A 16,527-nucleotide genomic window follows, 5' to 3' on the forward strand; every position below is an offset into this window, starting at 1 on the left:
ATCAGGAAGTAGAGACGAATAAGGCTGGGTCTCTGCCCTAAGTGATTGGCCTGGAAAGCCATACTGGACACAGTTTCCATACTGGCCTCCTTGTCTCCTTTCCTGCCCCTCCCTGCATTCCTTTACACAACAGCCAGAATTCTCTCAAACATAAAGCAGATCCCCAGCTTAAACCCTTTAAAGACCTTCACGAGGCCCTATGTGACAGGAGAAGCAGAACGTGGATGAGAAGATGAGGCTGTATTGAGTTCAGGGCAACTGAACTCAAGGGAGACTTTCACAGGGTGCTTGACTCTGTCCCAACTCCTAAAATGACTACTGGGGACTACTGAGGTCTGAATGGGGTGGGGGTGAGGGGTCAAGACAGACATACTAGATCCAGTGGCAATATGGCTCAAAACCCTAGGTCTGTTAAGTTGCAGTCTGGCTCATGGGGGAAATTCTTTATTTGGATGCTTCAGTGACCAAGAGACAGAGCATTAGACACACACATAAGCACACACATACACACAAACACACACACACACACACCCACACGATATGCAAAGCAAAGGCATTTCACAGGTGAAGGGATAGGGAGTGGGGGAAGGAGGCCACGAGAGCAGCTAGGGGCTTCTCTGACACAATGAGGAGAAGCCTCTGATGGTGACACTCCTTGGAATTCTTGCCTCAAAGCTACAAGGAAAACTCTATCCCTGTGGACTCAGTCCCAGGCCACAAAACAGTAAAGACAGAGAAATCTGGGTGTGGGGCCCGGGGGACACCTGCTCCTCACTGTAGAAACCTGCATCAGCTCTCTATTTCTTTCCCTGGGACCCAGAAATCGCCTGGTGGATGACGGGGAAGGCTAGCACCACAGCAACCTGGGCAAGGTGGTCTGCTGCACAAGGGGGAAGAGAGGGCGAGTAGGGCCGAGGGTAGCAATGAACCTCACAGCTGGCTGGCATGAGGCAGTTTGCCTTTAGGGGCAGAACCCTCAGGGAGACTTGCATGTGGGGCACTTTCCCATGTGACCTTGGGTCAGAGCACCTCTGATGGAGGAGGGGAAAGGTCCCATCCCCACTGGAGTGTCCTATAATCCCAGTGGACATGGAGGCCGCCCCCAGCCCCAGCTCGTTGCTAACTGCTGCAGATCCTTAGCACCATTCAGGAACCGTGGAGAGGGCAGCGCGGGGAGCAATGCTCCGCCAAGACTGTGTCACCGCTCCAGGAGGAGACTTCACAGTTGGCAGAAACCTGCGCAACTGGCCATATCTGGTCTAAGGCTCAGGAAAGCCTGCACCTTCTGGGGGAAGGCAGAGTGTTGTATTAGCTCCAAGCTTCCATGTTGCAGCCATTTCCTCTGTTTCCTGCCTCAGCCCAGGTTTGGCATGAAAGTTCCAGGTTTCACTGGAAATGTCTAGGGCCCAGGGAGATCTCTGTTCTTTAGTTGCAGGAACTGGCCCAAAACTGACCTTTAGAGGAAAGACAGGTGGCTGGGGCCTCAGCACCTATGGCCCAGAGGGGCTGGGGAAGGGGGAAAGCCACCCTCCAAACTGCCACCGGTGAGACCCCAGGTCTCTCAATACCCTTGCCTCCCCTGTCATGACCTACAGGACTCCTGCCAAAGGGGAGCAGCAGGAGTGAATTAGCCTGGACCAACCAGAGGCTGTCTGTGGCCCAATGCTGCCTCAGGCCTGTGTACTTTCCTGGTGAGAACAAGGAGTGAGAGGGAGCCAAGGGCTGAGCAGTCACGGGAAGCTGGCTCACGGCTGGCCCAACATGGGATGCTGGGCAGAATCACCTCTAGTCTTCCAAGGTGGTTGCATCTTTCTGAATGGGTTGCCTTTGCATTGGAATCTGGCCCAGGGATGATGCCACTGTTTTTGGTGACCTGTATTTGAGAAGGAACAAAGGAACAGGGTCAGTGTGTGGCAGCTGTATTGGCTTATTGCAATGATAGCACTGCCCTGTTAGGGCCTTGGAGTAATAGGCAGGGCACCTTTCCTTCACTGAGGTCCACTGTGGGCTGGCAGAATGCTGGATGCTTAGCTTCCATCATTCCATCCTCATGGCAATTCTAGCAAGGTGAGAAGCAGCATCCTCATTTTACATACAAGGAAAGTAAAGTTCAGAAAGTTTAAGTGGCTGGCCCATAGTATATTTTTTTTTTTTTTTCTGAGATGAAGTCTCGCTCTTGTCGCTCAGACAGGAGTGCAGTGGCGCGATCTCTGCTCACTACAACGTCTGCCTCCCAGGTTCAAGCGATTCTCCTTACTCAGCCTCCCAAGGAGCTGGGATTATAGGCGCCCGCAACCACGCCCGGCTGATACCTGTACTTTTAGTAGAGACAAGGTTTCTCCAGGTTGGCCAGGCTGGTCTCCAACTCCCTACCTCAGGTGATCCACCCGCCTCGGCCTCCCAAAGTGCTGGGATTACAGGCGTGAGCCACCGCACCCGGCCGCAAAGTATGTCTGTAAGTGGTAGGTTCAGGACTGTAGCCAATGCCTTTTCACTATACCAAACCACTGCCTACAGGGCCCTATACAAACTCATTCCATTTGGTAGTGGCAGAGTAAAATGAATGGGCTTCGAAGTCAAACAGGCTTGAATCCTAGGTCTAACTCCAAGTAACCAAGTGAACTTGGGCAAGTCAATTAACCTATCTGATAATTAGGCTTTCTTTGGTTGTAAAAGGCAGGGGTGGGGGGATATCCTAATTTCAGATCTTTTGTTGAGAATTTAATGAGACTGAAATCAGGTGTTCAACAAATTATAGCTTTATCCTTACAGAATTAGAGGCTTTTTAAAAATTTTGAGACAGGATCTCACTCAGGCACCCAGGCTGGAGTACAGTGGTGCCATCATAGCTCACTGCAACTCAAAGCTCACTCCACCTCCTGGGCTCAAGCTATTGTCTCATTTCAGCCTCTCAAGTCGTTGGGACTACAGGTGTGCATCGCCACACCTGGCTAACTTTATTTTTTGTAGTCGGGGTCTTACTACATTGTCCATATTGGGAGAATTAGAGACTTACTGACTTGCCCAAGGTCACAATGCTGGAAGGTTTAGCAAGAGAACAGTGAACAACACTAGCACTTTCAGGTATGGGTAGCCCCACGGCACGGCTCTGGTTGGCTTCAGGTTGTCTGTTGTAACTGCCATCATCCAAGCTGCAAGGGAGGTATGTATGCTGAAACACTGTGGGACTGAGTTGCTGGGGCTTGTCTCAAGTCTATACCTAAGAGTACCCCCAAAGTAAAAAACATATCCACAGGTAAAGAGGATGATCTGCTACAGTATGAGAGAGAAGACTCCAGGCAGAGTAGAGAGAACTAAGGACATTTTTTACACCAATACTCTGTGTTTCCACCACCTTTAAATCATTCAGCTCAATGAGCAAAGCAAAATCAATGACCAAAGTCAAACAAACATTTCAGCAGCTTGCCCGCCTGAAACTCAGTTTCCTTGTCTGTAAAACGGGAATTCTGCTACCCATCTCAGAAGGTTATGCTGGGGCCAGGTGCAGTGGCTCACACCTGTAATCCCAACACTTTGGGAGGCCGAGGCAGGCGGATCACTCCAGCTCAGGAGTTTGAGACCAGCCTGGCCAACGTGGTGAAACCCCATCTCTACTAAAAAAAAAAAAAAAGGTTATGTTGTGGCACACTGCTCATACCACACATTTCCCTTCAGAGAGGAAGGGACAGAACCACGTAGGCCCTCCAGACCAGGCCCTATCCTCTTTATATCAATGGTGCCATAACCTACTTCTGAGCCTGACGCCTTGGGAGGAGCATGCTGTGGGCCAGATAGGCTTCAATTTGAATCAAGACCGTGCTTCATTCACATCACCACTTTGAATGCTGGTTGTCTATATGTGTAAAATGGGAATAATTATCTTTCCTCTCAGGATTGGAAGGATTACCTGAGAAAATATGCTTGACATACGGCCTGCAACAGAAGAGGGGCTCAAGGAATGTTAGTCACTTCCAAGATTACCATGAACAGGTAACTCTCCGTTCACCTGGTTCCTTCAAAACCCTTATCACAATCTGTGATTATTGGTTGTTTACTTGCTTAGTCTGTTTCCTCCCACCAGGCTGTAAGGTCATGAGAGCAGAGGCTGGGTCTGTCTTGGCCACCATTCAGAAGATGCTCAATATATATTTGATTAATCAATGAGAGGGCCTGGTCATATTTGATAAAAACCTATAGAGGGAACTCCTGCCAGCAAAGGATAGGGTCTCCAGGCCAGTGGAAGAACACTTCCCCAGAGTGCTACAGACCAGGAAAGCCAGGTGTTCTTAGGGTTCCACCAAGAAAATCATGTATGCTTCTCTATTAAAACCTTCAGCCCAACAGCTCCAAAGACTGGGCAGAAGCCGGTAGAGAAATACATATAGAGGAGACACTTGTTCCTGTTAAATGATTTATCTTCTGTTCACTGAAAAAAGGCTGCCAGGATTCCACTTCGGCCCAGAACTACCTGGCTTTGTTCTGACGCAGAAGTCCTGGGCTCCTGCTATGGATCCTAGAATTTCAAAAAATGGTTACTTACTGGTTCTTGTGTTTGAAGCCGCTGACATGAGCTTGGTACTGTTCTATGGAGTTCAGCACTATCTTACATGTTTTGCAGGGGTAGCCCTTTCCAGCTGAAACACATCAAAATCAAGATCTTAGTTATCCAGTAAGAAGTAACCTAAAGACTGTTGCTTTTCAGAGTGTACAAATGCCCTTCTAAGGACTGACAGGTGAGGCGAGGTGAGGTTGCTGGCCCTGATGAGAACCCAGAGGCCACAGTGCTCAGGAGGCACAGACTGCGTGCCTGTGTGCTTCCTGGGGTTGGGAACATCCTCATTCCTGTGTCCCCCGTCCCAGCATAGAGCCCGGCCCAGACTAGCTGAGTGATAAAAGAATGACAGAACAAAGAAGTGACATTTGGTGTCTCTTCTAACTTAACTGTGCTAACTGGCCTCATTAAGGATGCCCTTCACTGAGAGATCTCTGGGAAGGTGCCACTCTCCGAGGGCTTGCAGTAACAGTAATTAATGAGAATGCTGGTTATGAAAATCAATCTGTCTTTCTACCCTGGGAATCACAGACTGTATCTCACTTTACCAGGGCTGCTCCCATGACAAAGTGGCTTTTCCCACATGGTCTGGTAGTGAGTGAGGAGCCAGGAGAGGGAATTGAACTGCTGGTTCTGCTTTCATGTGACCTTAGCTAGATTCCTTCCTTTCTGAGCTTTTTCTTTTTATTTTGAGCTCTGTGGCCAGGCTGGAGTGCAGTGGCACGATCTCGGCTCACTGCAACCTCTGCCTCTTCAAGGGATTCTCCTGCCTCAGCCTCCTGAGTAGCTGGGACTACAGGTGTGTGCCACCATGCCCAGCTAATTTTTGTATTTTTGGTAGAGACGGGGTTTTATCATGTCGGCCAGGATGGTCTCGCTCTCTTGACCTGGCAATCCACCTGCCTCGGCCTCCCAAAATGCTGGGATTACAGGTGTGAGCCACTGTGCCCGGCATGATCCTTAGCTTTTCTTAACCTCAAACCAATTATACCACAACTTATTTTTTTGAGACAGAGTCTCATTCTGTCGCCCAGGCTGGAGTGCAGTGGCACGATCTCGGCTCACTGCAAGCTCCGCCTCCCGGGTTCACGCCATTCTCCTGCCTCAGCCTCCTGAGTAGCTGGGACTACAGGCGCCCACCACCACGCCCGGCTAATTTTTTGTATTTTTTAGTAGAGACGGGGTTTCACCGTGTTAGCCAGGATGGTCTCGATCTCCTGACCTCATGATCCGCCTGCCTCGGCCTCCCAAAGTGCTGGGATTACAGGAGTGAGCCACTGCACCCGGCCCACCACTTATTTATTTAGAGACAGAGTTTTGCTCTTGTTCCCAGGCTGGAGTGCAATGGCGTTATCTCCACTCCCTGCAACCTCTGCCTCCAGGGTTCAAGCGATTCTCCTGCCTCAGCCTCCCAAGTAGCTGGGGCTACAGGTGTGTGCCACCATGCCTGGTTAATTTTTTGTATTTTTAGTAGAGACAGGGTTTCACCATGTTGGCCAGGCTGGTTTCAAACTCCTGACCACAGATGATCTGCTTGCCTTGGTCTCCTCCCAAAGTGCTGGGTTTGGGATTATAGGTGTTGAGCCACCGTGCCCAGCCCCACAACTTATTTTTGATTTTTTTGAGACAGAGTCTCATCCTATCGCCCTGGCTGGAGTGCAGTGGAGGCACCTCCGTCTCCTGGGTTCAAGCGATTCTCCTGCCTCAGCCTCCCGAGTAGCTGGGATTACAGGCGTGCACCACCATGCCCAGGTAATTTTTGTATTTTTAGTAGAGATGGGGTTTCACCATGTTGGCCAGGCTGGTCTTGAACTCCTGTCCTCGTGATCCACCCACCTCGACCTCCCGAAGTGCTGGGATTACAGGCGTGAGCCACCGCGCCCGGCCACACCTGGGTAATTTTTGTATTTTCTTTTTTTTGTAGAGATGGCGTTTTGCCATGTTGCCCAGGCTCCAAACCTCTTCACATTGGAACCAGGATGATCTGCCCATAAAACTCAAACTGGCAACGGCTTCCCAGGGCTCTTAGGGTAAAGGCCCACCTCCCTAACATGACCCACAAAGTCATGCGTGAACACCTGCTCATTTCCTCCACATCACTATGTCCCACACTATCCTACTTGCCCTCTGGGGGGCCTTTCTTGATCCCTGCTCCCCCATCTTATCTCCCCTCATTTTATTCCCACAGTCTTGCATTTGTCTTTTTTTCTAAAGTTTGTCACAGTTGTAACTATTTGCTCAATGCCTGTATTCTCTGCTAGACTGTAAGCTCCATAAGGACATAGACAATACCTGTCTTGTTTACTACATATATACCACCATACCTGGCACATATTAGGTAAAAGTCCAATAAATACTTATTGACTATCTATGAATTTAGTAAGACTTGAAAACTTGTCCTGTATAAAAAGCTGAAGAAACTGGGGGACCAGCATGGGGCTCAGAAACCAGCTCTACTGAGTGGGAGACAAGACCCTAATTAGGGAGAGTAAGTGATGGGGTGAAGCAGAGGATTTCAGTAACCTGGAGGGGACATTCAATGCTCTGGGGGCAAGAAGGATTTGCCTGAATGCTATGTAGGTTTTAGTTCTGGCCTTCTCTGGTAAATATGAGAGAAACGCAAGCCTGGAGTATAAAACCACTCTAAGCCTTATTTGATCTGCTTGGTAGATGATGCATTTGCCCAGGTGGGATTTGGATACCCTAGGTCATTTTACAGTAGATCCATACTTGCCATGAGACACTTGTCAGGGACCCTCAGGAACTAGTCTCTGGATCCAACACAGAACTACATTGGGTTTCAATGTGGGCTCAGGCTCTGCCACTCTTTAGTGTGGAACCTGTGGCAAATCACTTCATCTTTCTGGTTTTAATATCCTCATCTGTAAAATGGTGATAATCAAAGTTGTTCAACAGAGTTATCGTCAGGATTATATCAGGTAATGAAATGTGAGAGCACCGAGCCCAAGCCCTGGGCCATAGCTCCTATCAGTAAGTGTTAGATGACTTGACTAAATGAATGAACTAAATGAATGAGTGGCTTTGAACGAAGCCAGCAGGGAGAAGTCAAGCTGTTAACAAACCTAAATAGGCCGGGCTCATGCCTGTAATCCCAGCACTTTGGGAGGGCAAGGTGGGTGGATCACTTAAGGCCAGGAGTTCCAGACCAGCCTAGCCAACATGGTGGAACCATCTCTACAAAAACAAAAACACCTGAATTCTTTGCTAAGGTAGAATCCTTGTCAGTTGAAGTCATTGCCTGCATATTCTAGGTCAACAGCCTACCTCTGTAAGTAAGAAGGGGGATAGAGTGGGGCTCAGTGCCTCTGCTAGACATTCTATACTTGGAAAGCCTCCTGCCAAGTATGCTCAGAGCTGGAGGCAGGTGGAAGGAGTGTAAGGTTTGGAGCCACACAGAGCTAAAGACCCAAAGTGATATCAACACGGGGATTATTAATATCAAGGTCCTATCAGCTGTATGAGCTCAAACCATTCACTCTGGGTCTCAACCTCTTTGTGAAGTGGTCGAAATTATATCTGTTTATAGGAATGTGTGGAAATTAAAATTATAATGTATATATTCCTATCAAAAGGGGATCTAATACCCCTGCCTCTCTATTTTTTTTTTTAAATAAAAAAGTATCGATTTTCTTCAAATCCAAGTCCTCTTGAAAATCTATGATCTCAGGCTGGGCACGGTGACTCACACCTGTAATCCCAGCACTTTGGGAGGCCGAGGCGGCTACATCACCTGAGGTCAGGAGTCTGAGACCAGCATGGCTGACATGGTGAAACCCCGTCTCTACTAAAAATACAAAATTAGCCAGCTGTGGTGGCGCATGCCTGTAATCCCAGCTACTTGGGAGGCTGAGGCAGGAGAATTGCTTGAACCCAGGAGGCGGAGGCTGCGGTAAGCCGAGATCACGCCATTGCACTCCAGCCTGGGCAACAAGAGCAAAATTCTGTCTCAAAAAACACAACAACAACAACAAAAAACCTGATTTTTCTTTTTATTTTTTTGAGACAGGGTCTCACCCTGTCGCCCAGACTGCAGTGCAGCGGCACAATCTTGGCTCACCACAACCTCCGCCTCCCAGGCTCAAGCGATTCTCCTGCCTCAGCATCCTGAGAAGCTGGGATTACAGGTGCACGCCAACACGCCTGGTTAATGTTTTTGCATTTTTAGGAGACACAGGGTTTCGCCACGTTGACCAGGCTGGTGTTCAACTCCTGACCTCAAATGATCCACCCACCTCGGCCTCCCAAAGTGCTGGGATTACAGGTGTGAGCCACTGCGCCCGGCCAAGAACACGGGATTTTAAAGTTATGTTATTTGGCTTGATTGCCACCTGCATCTCTAATTGATAATATACAACTTAGTTTTAGAGTCTTTATTTGTTCTCCATAAGGACCAAAAAAAAGAGAAAAAACAAAACTTAAAGAGACACAGGTCGTTTTTTTTTTTTTTTTTTTGAGATAGAGTTTCATTCTTGTCACCCAGGGTGGAGTGCAATGGTGCGATCTCGGCTCACTGCAACCTCTGCCTCCCGGGTTCAAGTGATTCTCCTGCTAGGATTACAGGCACCCGCCACCACACCCGGCTCATTTTTTGTGTTTTTAGTGGAGACGGGGTTTCACCAGGTTGCCCAGGCTGGTCTCTAACTCCTGACCTCAGGTGATCCACCCGCCTCGGCCTCCCAAAGTGCTGAGATTACAGGCGTGAGCCACCACACCCAGCCACAGACAGAGGTCTTTCTATAATACGTTCCTCTATGTATTTAAGAACTTGAAATAACTAGCATAAAATGAATATTCCATTCAGTAATAATTTTTTATTTATTTTATTATACTTTAAGTTCTAGGGTACATGTGCAGGTTTGTTACATATGTATACATGTGCCATGTTGGTGTGCTGCACTCATTAACTTGTCATTTACATTAGGTATATCTCCTAATGCTATCCCTCCCCCCTCCCCCCACCCCACAACAGGTCCCAGTGTGTGATGTACCCTACCCTGTGTCCAAGTGTTTTCATTGTTCAATTCCCACCTATGAGTGAGAACATGCGGTGTCTGGTTTTCTGTCCTTGCGATAGTCTGCTCAGAATGATGGTTTCCAGCTTCATCCATGTCCCTACAAAGGACATGAACTCATCCTTTTTTATGGCTGCATAGTATTCCATGGTGTATATGTGCCACATTTTCTTAATCCAGTCTATCATTGATGGACATTTGGGTTGGTTCCAAGTCTTTGCTATTGTGAATAGTGCCGCAATAAACATACGTGTGCATGTGTCTTTATAGCAGCATGATTTATAATCCCTTGGGTATATGCCCGGTAATGGGATGGCTGGGTCAAATGGTATTTCTAGTTCTAGATCCTTGAGGAATCGCCACGCTGTCTTCCACAATGGTTGAACTAGTTTACAGTCCCACCAACAGTGTAATGTGTTCCTATTTCTCCACATCCTCTCCAGCACCTGTTTCCTGACTTTTTAGATTTTTTTTTTTTTTTTTTTGAGATGGAGTCTCGCTCTGTCGTCCAGGTTGGAATGCAGTGGTGTCATCTCAGCTCACTGCAACTGGGTTCAAGAGATTCTCCTGACTCAGACTCCTAAGTAGCTGGTATTACAAGCACATGTCACCACGCCCAGCTAATATATTTTTTTTTTTTTTTTTGAGACGGAGTCTGGCTTTTTTGCCCAGGCTGGAGTTCAGTGGCATGATCTCGGCTCACTGCAACCTCCTCCTCCTGGGTTCAAACGATTCGCATGCCTCAGCCTCCAGAGTAGCTGGGATTACTGGCGTATGCCACCATGCCTGGTTAATTTTTGTATTTTTAATAGAGATGGGGTTTCTCCATGTTGGTCAGACTGGTCTTGAGCTCCCAACCTCAGGTGATCTGCCTGCCTTGGCCTCCCAAAGTGCTGGGATTACAGGTGTGAGCCACCGCACCCGGCCAATTTTTGTATTTTTAGTAGAGACAGGGTTTTGCCATCTTGGCCAGGCTGGTCTCGAACTCCTGACCTCAAGTGATCCACCTACCTTGGCCTCCTAAAGTGTTGGAATTACAGCGTGAGCCACTGTGCCTGGCCCTAGTTTTCGATTTTAATCAGTAAGTTATTCCTGAGGCAGCGGGAGATACTTTGCTGGTTCAAATTAAAAAGGACTCAACAAGGCCAAATTTATGTTAAGAAAACCTTTGGAAAAGCCTAATATTTTTCTCCTACCAAGTCTTTCTAGACTGGACACCAGGATGTTGAAAACACTGACATTACCCCTTTATTACCAAAGATATGGAGTCAATTTCCAGTTTCCACACATTTATGAAGTAACTTTCTCAAATTCTCTTAGTGCCCACAGTTTCAGGGATAGCTATATGAAGTCTCAAAAAAATCGACATATTAGGGCTGCGTGTGGTGGGTTCGCGCCTGTAATTCCAGCACGTTGGGAGGTCCAGGCAGGTGAATCACCTGAGGTCAGGAGTTTGAGATCAGCCTGGCCAACATGATGAAACCCTGTCTCTACTAAAAATACAAAAATTAGCCTGGTGTGGTGGCAGGCGTCTATAATCCCAGCTAGTTAGGAGGCTGAGGCAGGAGAATCGCTTGAACCCAGGAGGTGGAGGTTGCAGTGAGCCGAGATAGAACCAGTGCACTCTAGCCTGGGTGACAGAGCGAGACTCTGTCTTAAAAAAAAAAAAACAAAACTACATACTTGTAAATGTAATATATAATAGTAATATGTAGCAAAATCTATATATTAGTAAAATTTCAATACAATTGTGTACTTTTCAGAAAAGTATCTTTACCATAAAGAAGCTACTATTTCTTAATTTATAGAACCAGTTTTTACTCAGAAATCTACCAGTTTTTACTCAGAAATCTAAGTTAATCAAATTAGTGATGTTCACTTGAGATCTTTCTGTTCTGGAGTAATAGATTATACTATGCAATTATTACAGTAGCCCCGCCACCACACCCCACTCACCATCCGCAGATTTGCTTTCTATGGTTTCAGTTATCTGTGGTCTACTGCAGTCCAAAAATATGAAATAAAAAATGCTGGCCAGGTAAGGTGGCTCATGCCTGTAATCCCAGCACTTTGCGAGGCCGAGCTGTGTGGATCACAAGGTCAGGAGTTCAAGACCAGCCTGGCTAACATGGTGAAACCCTATCTCTACTAAAAATAAAAAAAAATTAGCTGGGCGTGGTGGTAGGCACCTGTAATCCCAGCTACTTGGGAGGCTGAGGCAGGAGAATCGCTTGAAACTGGAAGGTGGAGGTTGCAGTGAGCCGAGATGGCACCACTATACTCCAGCCTGGGCAACAAGAGCAAAAGTACGTCTCAAAAAAGAAAAAAAAAAAAAAAAAGGCAGATCTGGCATGGTGGCTCATGTCTGTAATCCCAGCACTTTGGGAGGCCAAGGTGGGTAGATCACTTGAGCCCAGGAGTTCAAGACCAGCCTGGGCAACATGGCGAGACTCTGACTCTACAAAAAACAAAAAAGTAGCCAGGTGGGGTGGCGCACACCTGTGGTTAAGCAATTTGGGAGGCTGAGGTGGGAGGAATGCTTGAGTCTGGGAGCTCCTGACTGCAGTGAGCCATAATTGAGCACTGTGCTCCAGCCTGTGGGACAGAGAAGACCCTATCCAAAAAAAAAAGGAAAAATCCAGAAATGAACAATTCATAAGTTTTTTAAAGTGCTGGCTATTCTGAGTAGCGTGATGAAACCCCAAGCTATCCCATTGTACTCTGTTCAGAATGTGAATCATCTCTTTGTTCGCCACACTGTATATGCTATCTGCTCATTAGTGCCTTAGCCATGTTGGTTCTCAGAGAGAAAAACACAGTATATAGAAGGTTTGGTATTATCCACCATTTCAGGCATCTATGGGGGGTTTTGAAATGTATCCCCTATGGACTAGGCGTGGACTAGTATATTCTAAAAACGTGTATGTCACAAAATGTTAAAATATACATCGACTTTGAAATGTTTTAAGAATATAATTGGAATGTACAGTAAAAAGGCAACAAATATTTTCTCCCAATGAATTCACAGCAAACAAGAACACATGTAAGAAAAACTATCATCAAGATGGATATTTTTTTCCCTCTCTTAACCGTATAATATTCATGAAAACTGAATTTCTTCCAGGTCTTTTTAAATTACCCTTAATGTATAAGAAATGGTCCCTACATTCTAATTTTTCCCGTAAGTGTGAAGTTGGTGATTTTATAAAAAGACCCTGATGAGTTACAATATATTTAAAGTTACACGTTAAAAAATTAGGGCCAGGCGCAGTGGCTCACGCCTGTAATCCCAGCACTTTGGGAGGCCGAGGCGGGCAGATCACGAGGTCAGGAGATCGAGACCATCCTGGCTAACAGGATGAAACCCCGTCTCTACTAAAAATACAAAAAATTAGCCGGGTGTAGTGGCAGGCGTCTGTAGTCCCAGTTACTCGGGAGGCTGAGGCAGGAGAATGGCATGAACCCGGGAGGTGGAGCTTGCAGTGAGCCGAGATCACGCCACTGCACTCCAGCCTGGGCGACAGAGCAAGACTCCGTCTCAAAAAAAAAAAAAAAAAAAAAAAAAAAACTTAGGTAATCCCAGAACTTTGGGAGGCCAAAGTGGGCGCATCACCTGAAGTCAGAAGTTGGAAACCAGCCTGGCAAACATGGTGAAACCCTGTCTCTACTAAAAATACAAAATTTAGCTGGGCATGGTGGCATGTGCCTGTAGTCTCAGCTAGTTGGGAGGCTGAGGCAGGAGAATCGCTCGAACCCGAGAGGTGGAGGTTGCAATGAGCCGAGATCATACTACTGTACTCCAGCCTGGGTGACAGAGGGAGACTCAGTCTCAAAATAAGGAAGACCACCTTTCCAGTCAACTTTAAGGAATGTTCATTTTAAAACAGCATTAAAAGTACCAAAATACACAAATACTTTGGGCAAGACTTAAATGCATACTTGATAAAAGCAGGCTGCATGTAATGGCTCATGCCTGTAATCACAGCACTTTGGGCGGCCAAGGTAGGAGGATCACTAGAGTCCAAGAGTTCATGACCAGCTCAGGCAACAAACAGAGACCCTGTTTTTTTTTTTTTTTTTTTTGAGATGTAGTCTTGCTCTGTTGCTAGGCTGGAGTGCAGTAGCACGATCTTGGCTTACTGCAACCTCCACCTCCCGGGTTCAAGCGATTCTCCTGCCTCAGCCTCCCAAGTAGCTGGGACCATAGGTCCGTGCCACTACACTCAGCTAATTTTTGTATTTTTAGTAGAGATGGGGTTTCACCATATCAGCCAGGATGGTCTCGCTCTCTTGACCTCATGATCCACCCGCCTTAGCCTCCTGAAGTATTGCGATTATAGGCGTGAGCCACTGCACCCGGCAAGAGACCCTCTTAAAAAAAAAAAAAAAAAGGACGGACGCGGTGGCTTGAGACTCCCGTCTCAAAAACAAAAACAAAAACAAAAATAAAAACAGACGGATTTCTATATAAATCTGGCTTTCCAGAGTCTTTGGAAAACCTGAAAGAGGGACGGGCACAGTGGCTCATGCCTGTAATCCCAGCACTTTGGGAGGCTGAGGCGGGTGGATCACGAGGTCAGGAGATCGAGACTATCCTGGCTAACACGGTGAAACCCCTGTCTCTACTAAAAATACAAAAAAATTGGCCGGGCGCGGTGGCTCAAGCCTGTAATCCCAGCACTTTGGGAGGCCGAGACGGGCGGATCACGAGGTCAGGAGATCGAGACCATCCTGGCTAACACGGTAAAACCCCGTCTCTACTAAAAATACAAAAAACTAGCCGGGCGAGGTGGTGGGCGCCTGTAGTCCCAGCTACTCAGGAGGCTGAGGCAGGAGAATGGCGCAAACCCGGGAGGCGGAGCTTGCAGTGAGCTGAGATCCGGCCACTGCACTCCAGCCCGGGCTACAGAGCAAGACTCCGTCTCAAAAAAAAAAAAAAAAAAAAAAATTAGCTGGGCGAGGTGGCAGGCGCCTGTAGTCCCAGCAACTTGGGAGGCTGAGGGAGGAGAATGGCGTGAACCTGGGAGGCGGAGCTTGCAGTGGGCTGAGATCGTGTTACTGCACTCCAGCACTCCAGCCTGGGTGACAGAGCAAGACTCCGTCTCAAAAAAGAGAAAAAAAAAAAAAAAGGCCGGGCGCAGTGGCTCAAGCCTGTAATCCCAGCACTTTGGGAGGCCGAGACGGGCGGATCACGAGGTCAGGAGATCAAGACCATCCTGGCTAACATGGTGAAACCCCGTCTCTACTAAAAAATACAAAAAACTAGCCGGGCGAGGTGGCGGGCGCCTGGGTCGCAGCTACTCGGAAGGCTGAGGCAGGAGAATGGCCTAAACCCGGGAGGCGGAGCTTGCAGTGAGCTGAGATCCGGCCACTGTACTCCAGCCTGGGCGACAGAGCGAGACTCCGTCTCAAAAAAAAAAAAAGAAAAGAAAGAAAACCTGAAATATATGGTAACAGCTGAGTAGGAGTGGCATTCACTCTTCAGCTGACCATATCCCCTTCCTGGCTCTCATTTTAATTTCTCATCTGGCTTCTGTAGGTATCTGAGTTTGCAAACCCTACTTACAAGACCTAAGGAGGAAAAGCACAACGTCGGCTGGTCCAGGGAGCCCCAGTGGCTAAGCCCTGGTCCAGCTCTGGGTGTGAGCTAGGCCCCCTCACCTGGAAAGTCAGTGACAGCAGGGTCCGCCAGCCGCCCATAGCGTGCCATTAGTTTGAGCTTGGTCTCCTGTTTTCTGTGTTTCTTGCCCACATAATGTTGTTGAGCCATGACAGGGTCGTTGAAAGTCGCATGGCAGAGGCTGCAGAACTTGTCTGGGTCTATCATCTCTCTATTCTGGTGCAAGGCTAAGGTGGAGGCCACAAGGAAAGGATTTGTAAGGTGTTTCGACAGAGCTGCGGTGAGAGAGTTCAAACAGAAACAATGAAAAAACCCAGAAGGTGCCAGGCTTTTGAGTATGCTGAATAGAAAGGGCTGTGACACCAGTTAATCCCACTTGCAGATGTGGCACTGCCTGTGTGAATCACACACGTGAATGCATTCTCTAATTGGGAAACCTGCGAAGATTTGAGGGAGCCCAAAGACTGGCTATTTCATTCAGCAACTTTAACTACTGTAAGCCCACAAATCCTGATTTTTCTCATATTCTTAGGAGGCTCTGAACTTCTGCTATCAAGTTGTCAAATTACAATAGACTCGAGATGCATACTTGCACTCTTGCAGGGATACCTCAGCATTTCCCAGAACTTCACAGCAAGTGGGACACAAAGTTTGGGAGTTTTATTCTCATCCTTGAAGTAATACAGTTGCAGAGCTGGGAACCAATGCACAGATACAGAAATTGAGGCTTGAGTTCCTAGAGCTCATACAGGGTCATTTAGAAAAGGTAACCATACTAGGGATGCCTTTTAGGCTACATTGCATATTAACAGGCTGAGCAGAGAGAAAAGAGGACCATTAACATTTAGTTATGTGTTTTGCTCATGCCTGTAATTCCAGGGCTTTGGGAGGCCAAGGCGGGCGGATCACGAGGTCAAGAGATTGAGACCATCCTGGCCAACATGGTGAAACCCCATCTCTCCAAAAAATAAAAAAATTAGCTGGGCATGGTGGCATGTGCCTGTAATCCCAGCTACTCGGGAGGCTGAAGTAGGAGAATCACTTCAACCAGGGAGGCGGAGGTTGCAGCGAGCTGAGATCGTGCCATTGTACTCCAGCCTGGGTGACAAGAGTGAAACTCCGTCTCAAGAAAAAAAAAAAAAATTAGTCATGTGTATTGTATATGTATTTTCTCCTTTGGTCCTCAGAACAACCCCAATGAGGTAGGTATCACTTTGCCACATTATTCTGAAAAACTGAGGCTCAGACGAGTGAAGTGGCTTGCCCAAGGTGACCCAGCTAGTGAGTGAAGCCAGGTCTGTGACCCTAAAGCCTATGCTCTC

General features: G+C 47.5%; 1 protein-coding gene across 1 annotated transcript in view; it reads right to left on the reverse strand.

The window, feature by feature from the left end:
• Positions 1-420: 420 nt before the first annotated feature.
• The window catches only part of ZNF346 (zinc finger protein 346), an 87,642-nt gene continuing 71,535 nt past the window's right edge, over positions 421-16,527 (reverse strand). The window contains exons 6-8 of the mRNA XM_050793260.1: positions 15,247-15,480; positions 4,541-4,634; positions 421-1,873 (exon numbers count right to left, since the gene is read on the reverse strand). Of these exons, the coding sequence (XP_050649217.1) occupies positions 1,786-1,873; positions 4,541-4,634; positions 15,247-15,480 (416 nt within the window). The 3' untranslated portion in view covers positions 421-1,785. The remainder of the gene's footprint in view (positions 1,874-4,540; positions 4,635-15,246; positions 15,481-16,527) is intronic.

The sequence above is a fragment of the Macaca thibetana genome, chromosome 6, assembly GCF_024542745.1.
Source record: "Macaca thibetana thibetana isolate TM-01 chromosome 6, ASM2454274v1, whole genome shotgun sequence".
Taxonomy (NCBI): Eukaryota; Metazoa; Chordata; class Mammalia; order Primates; family Cercopithecidae; genus Macaca; species Macaca thibetana.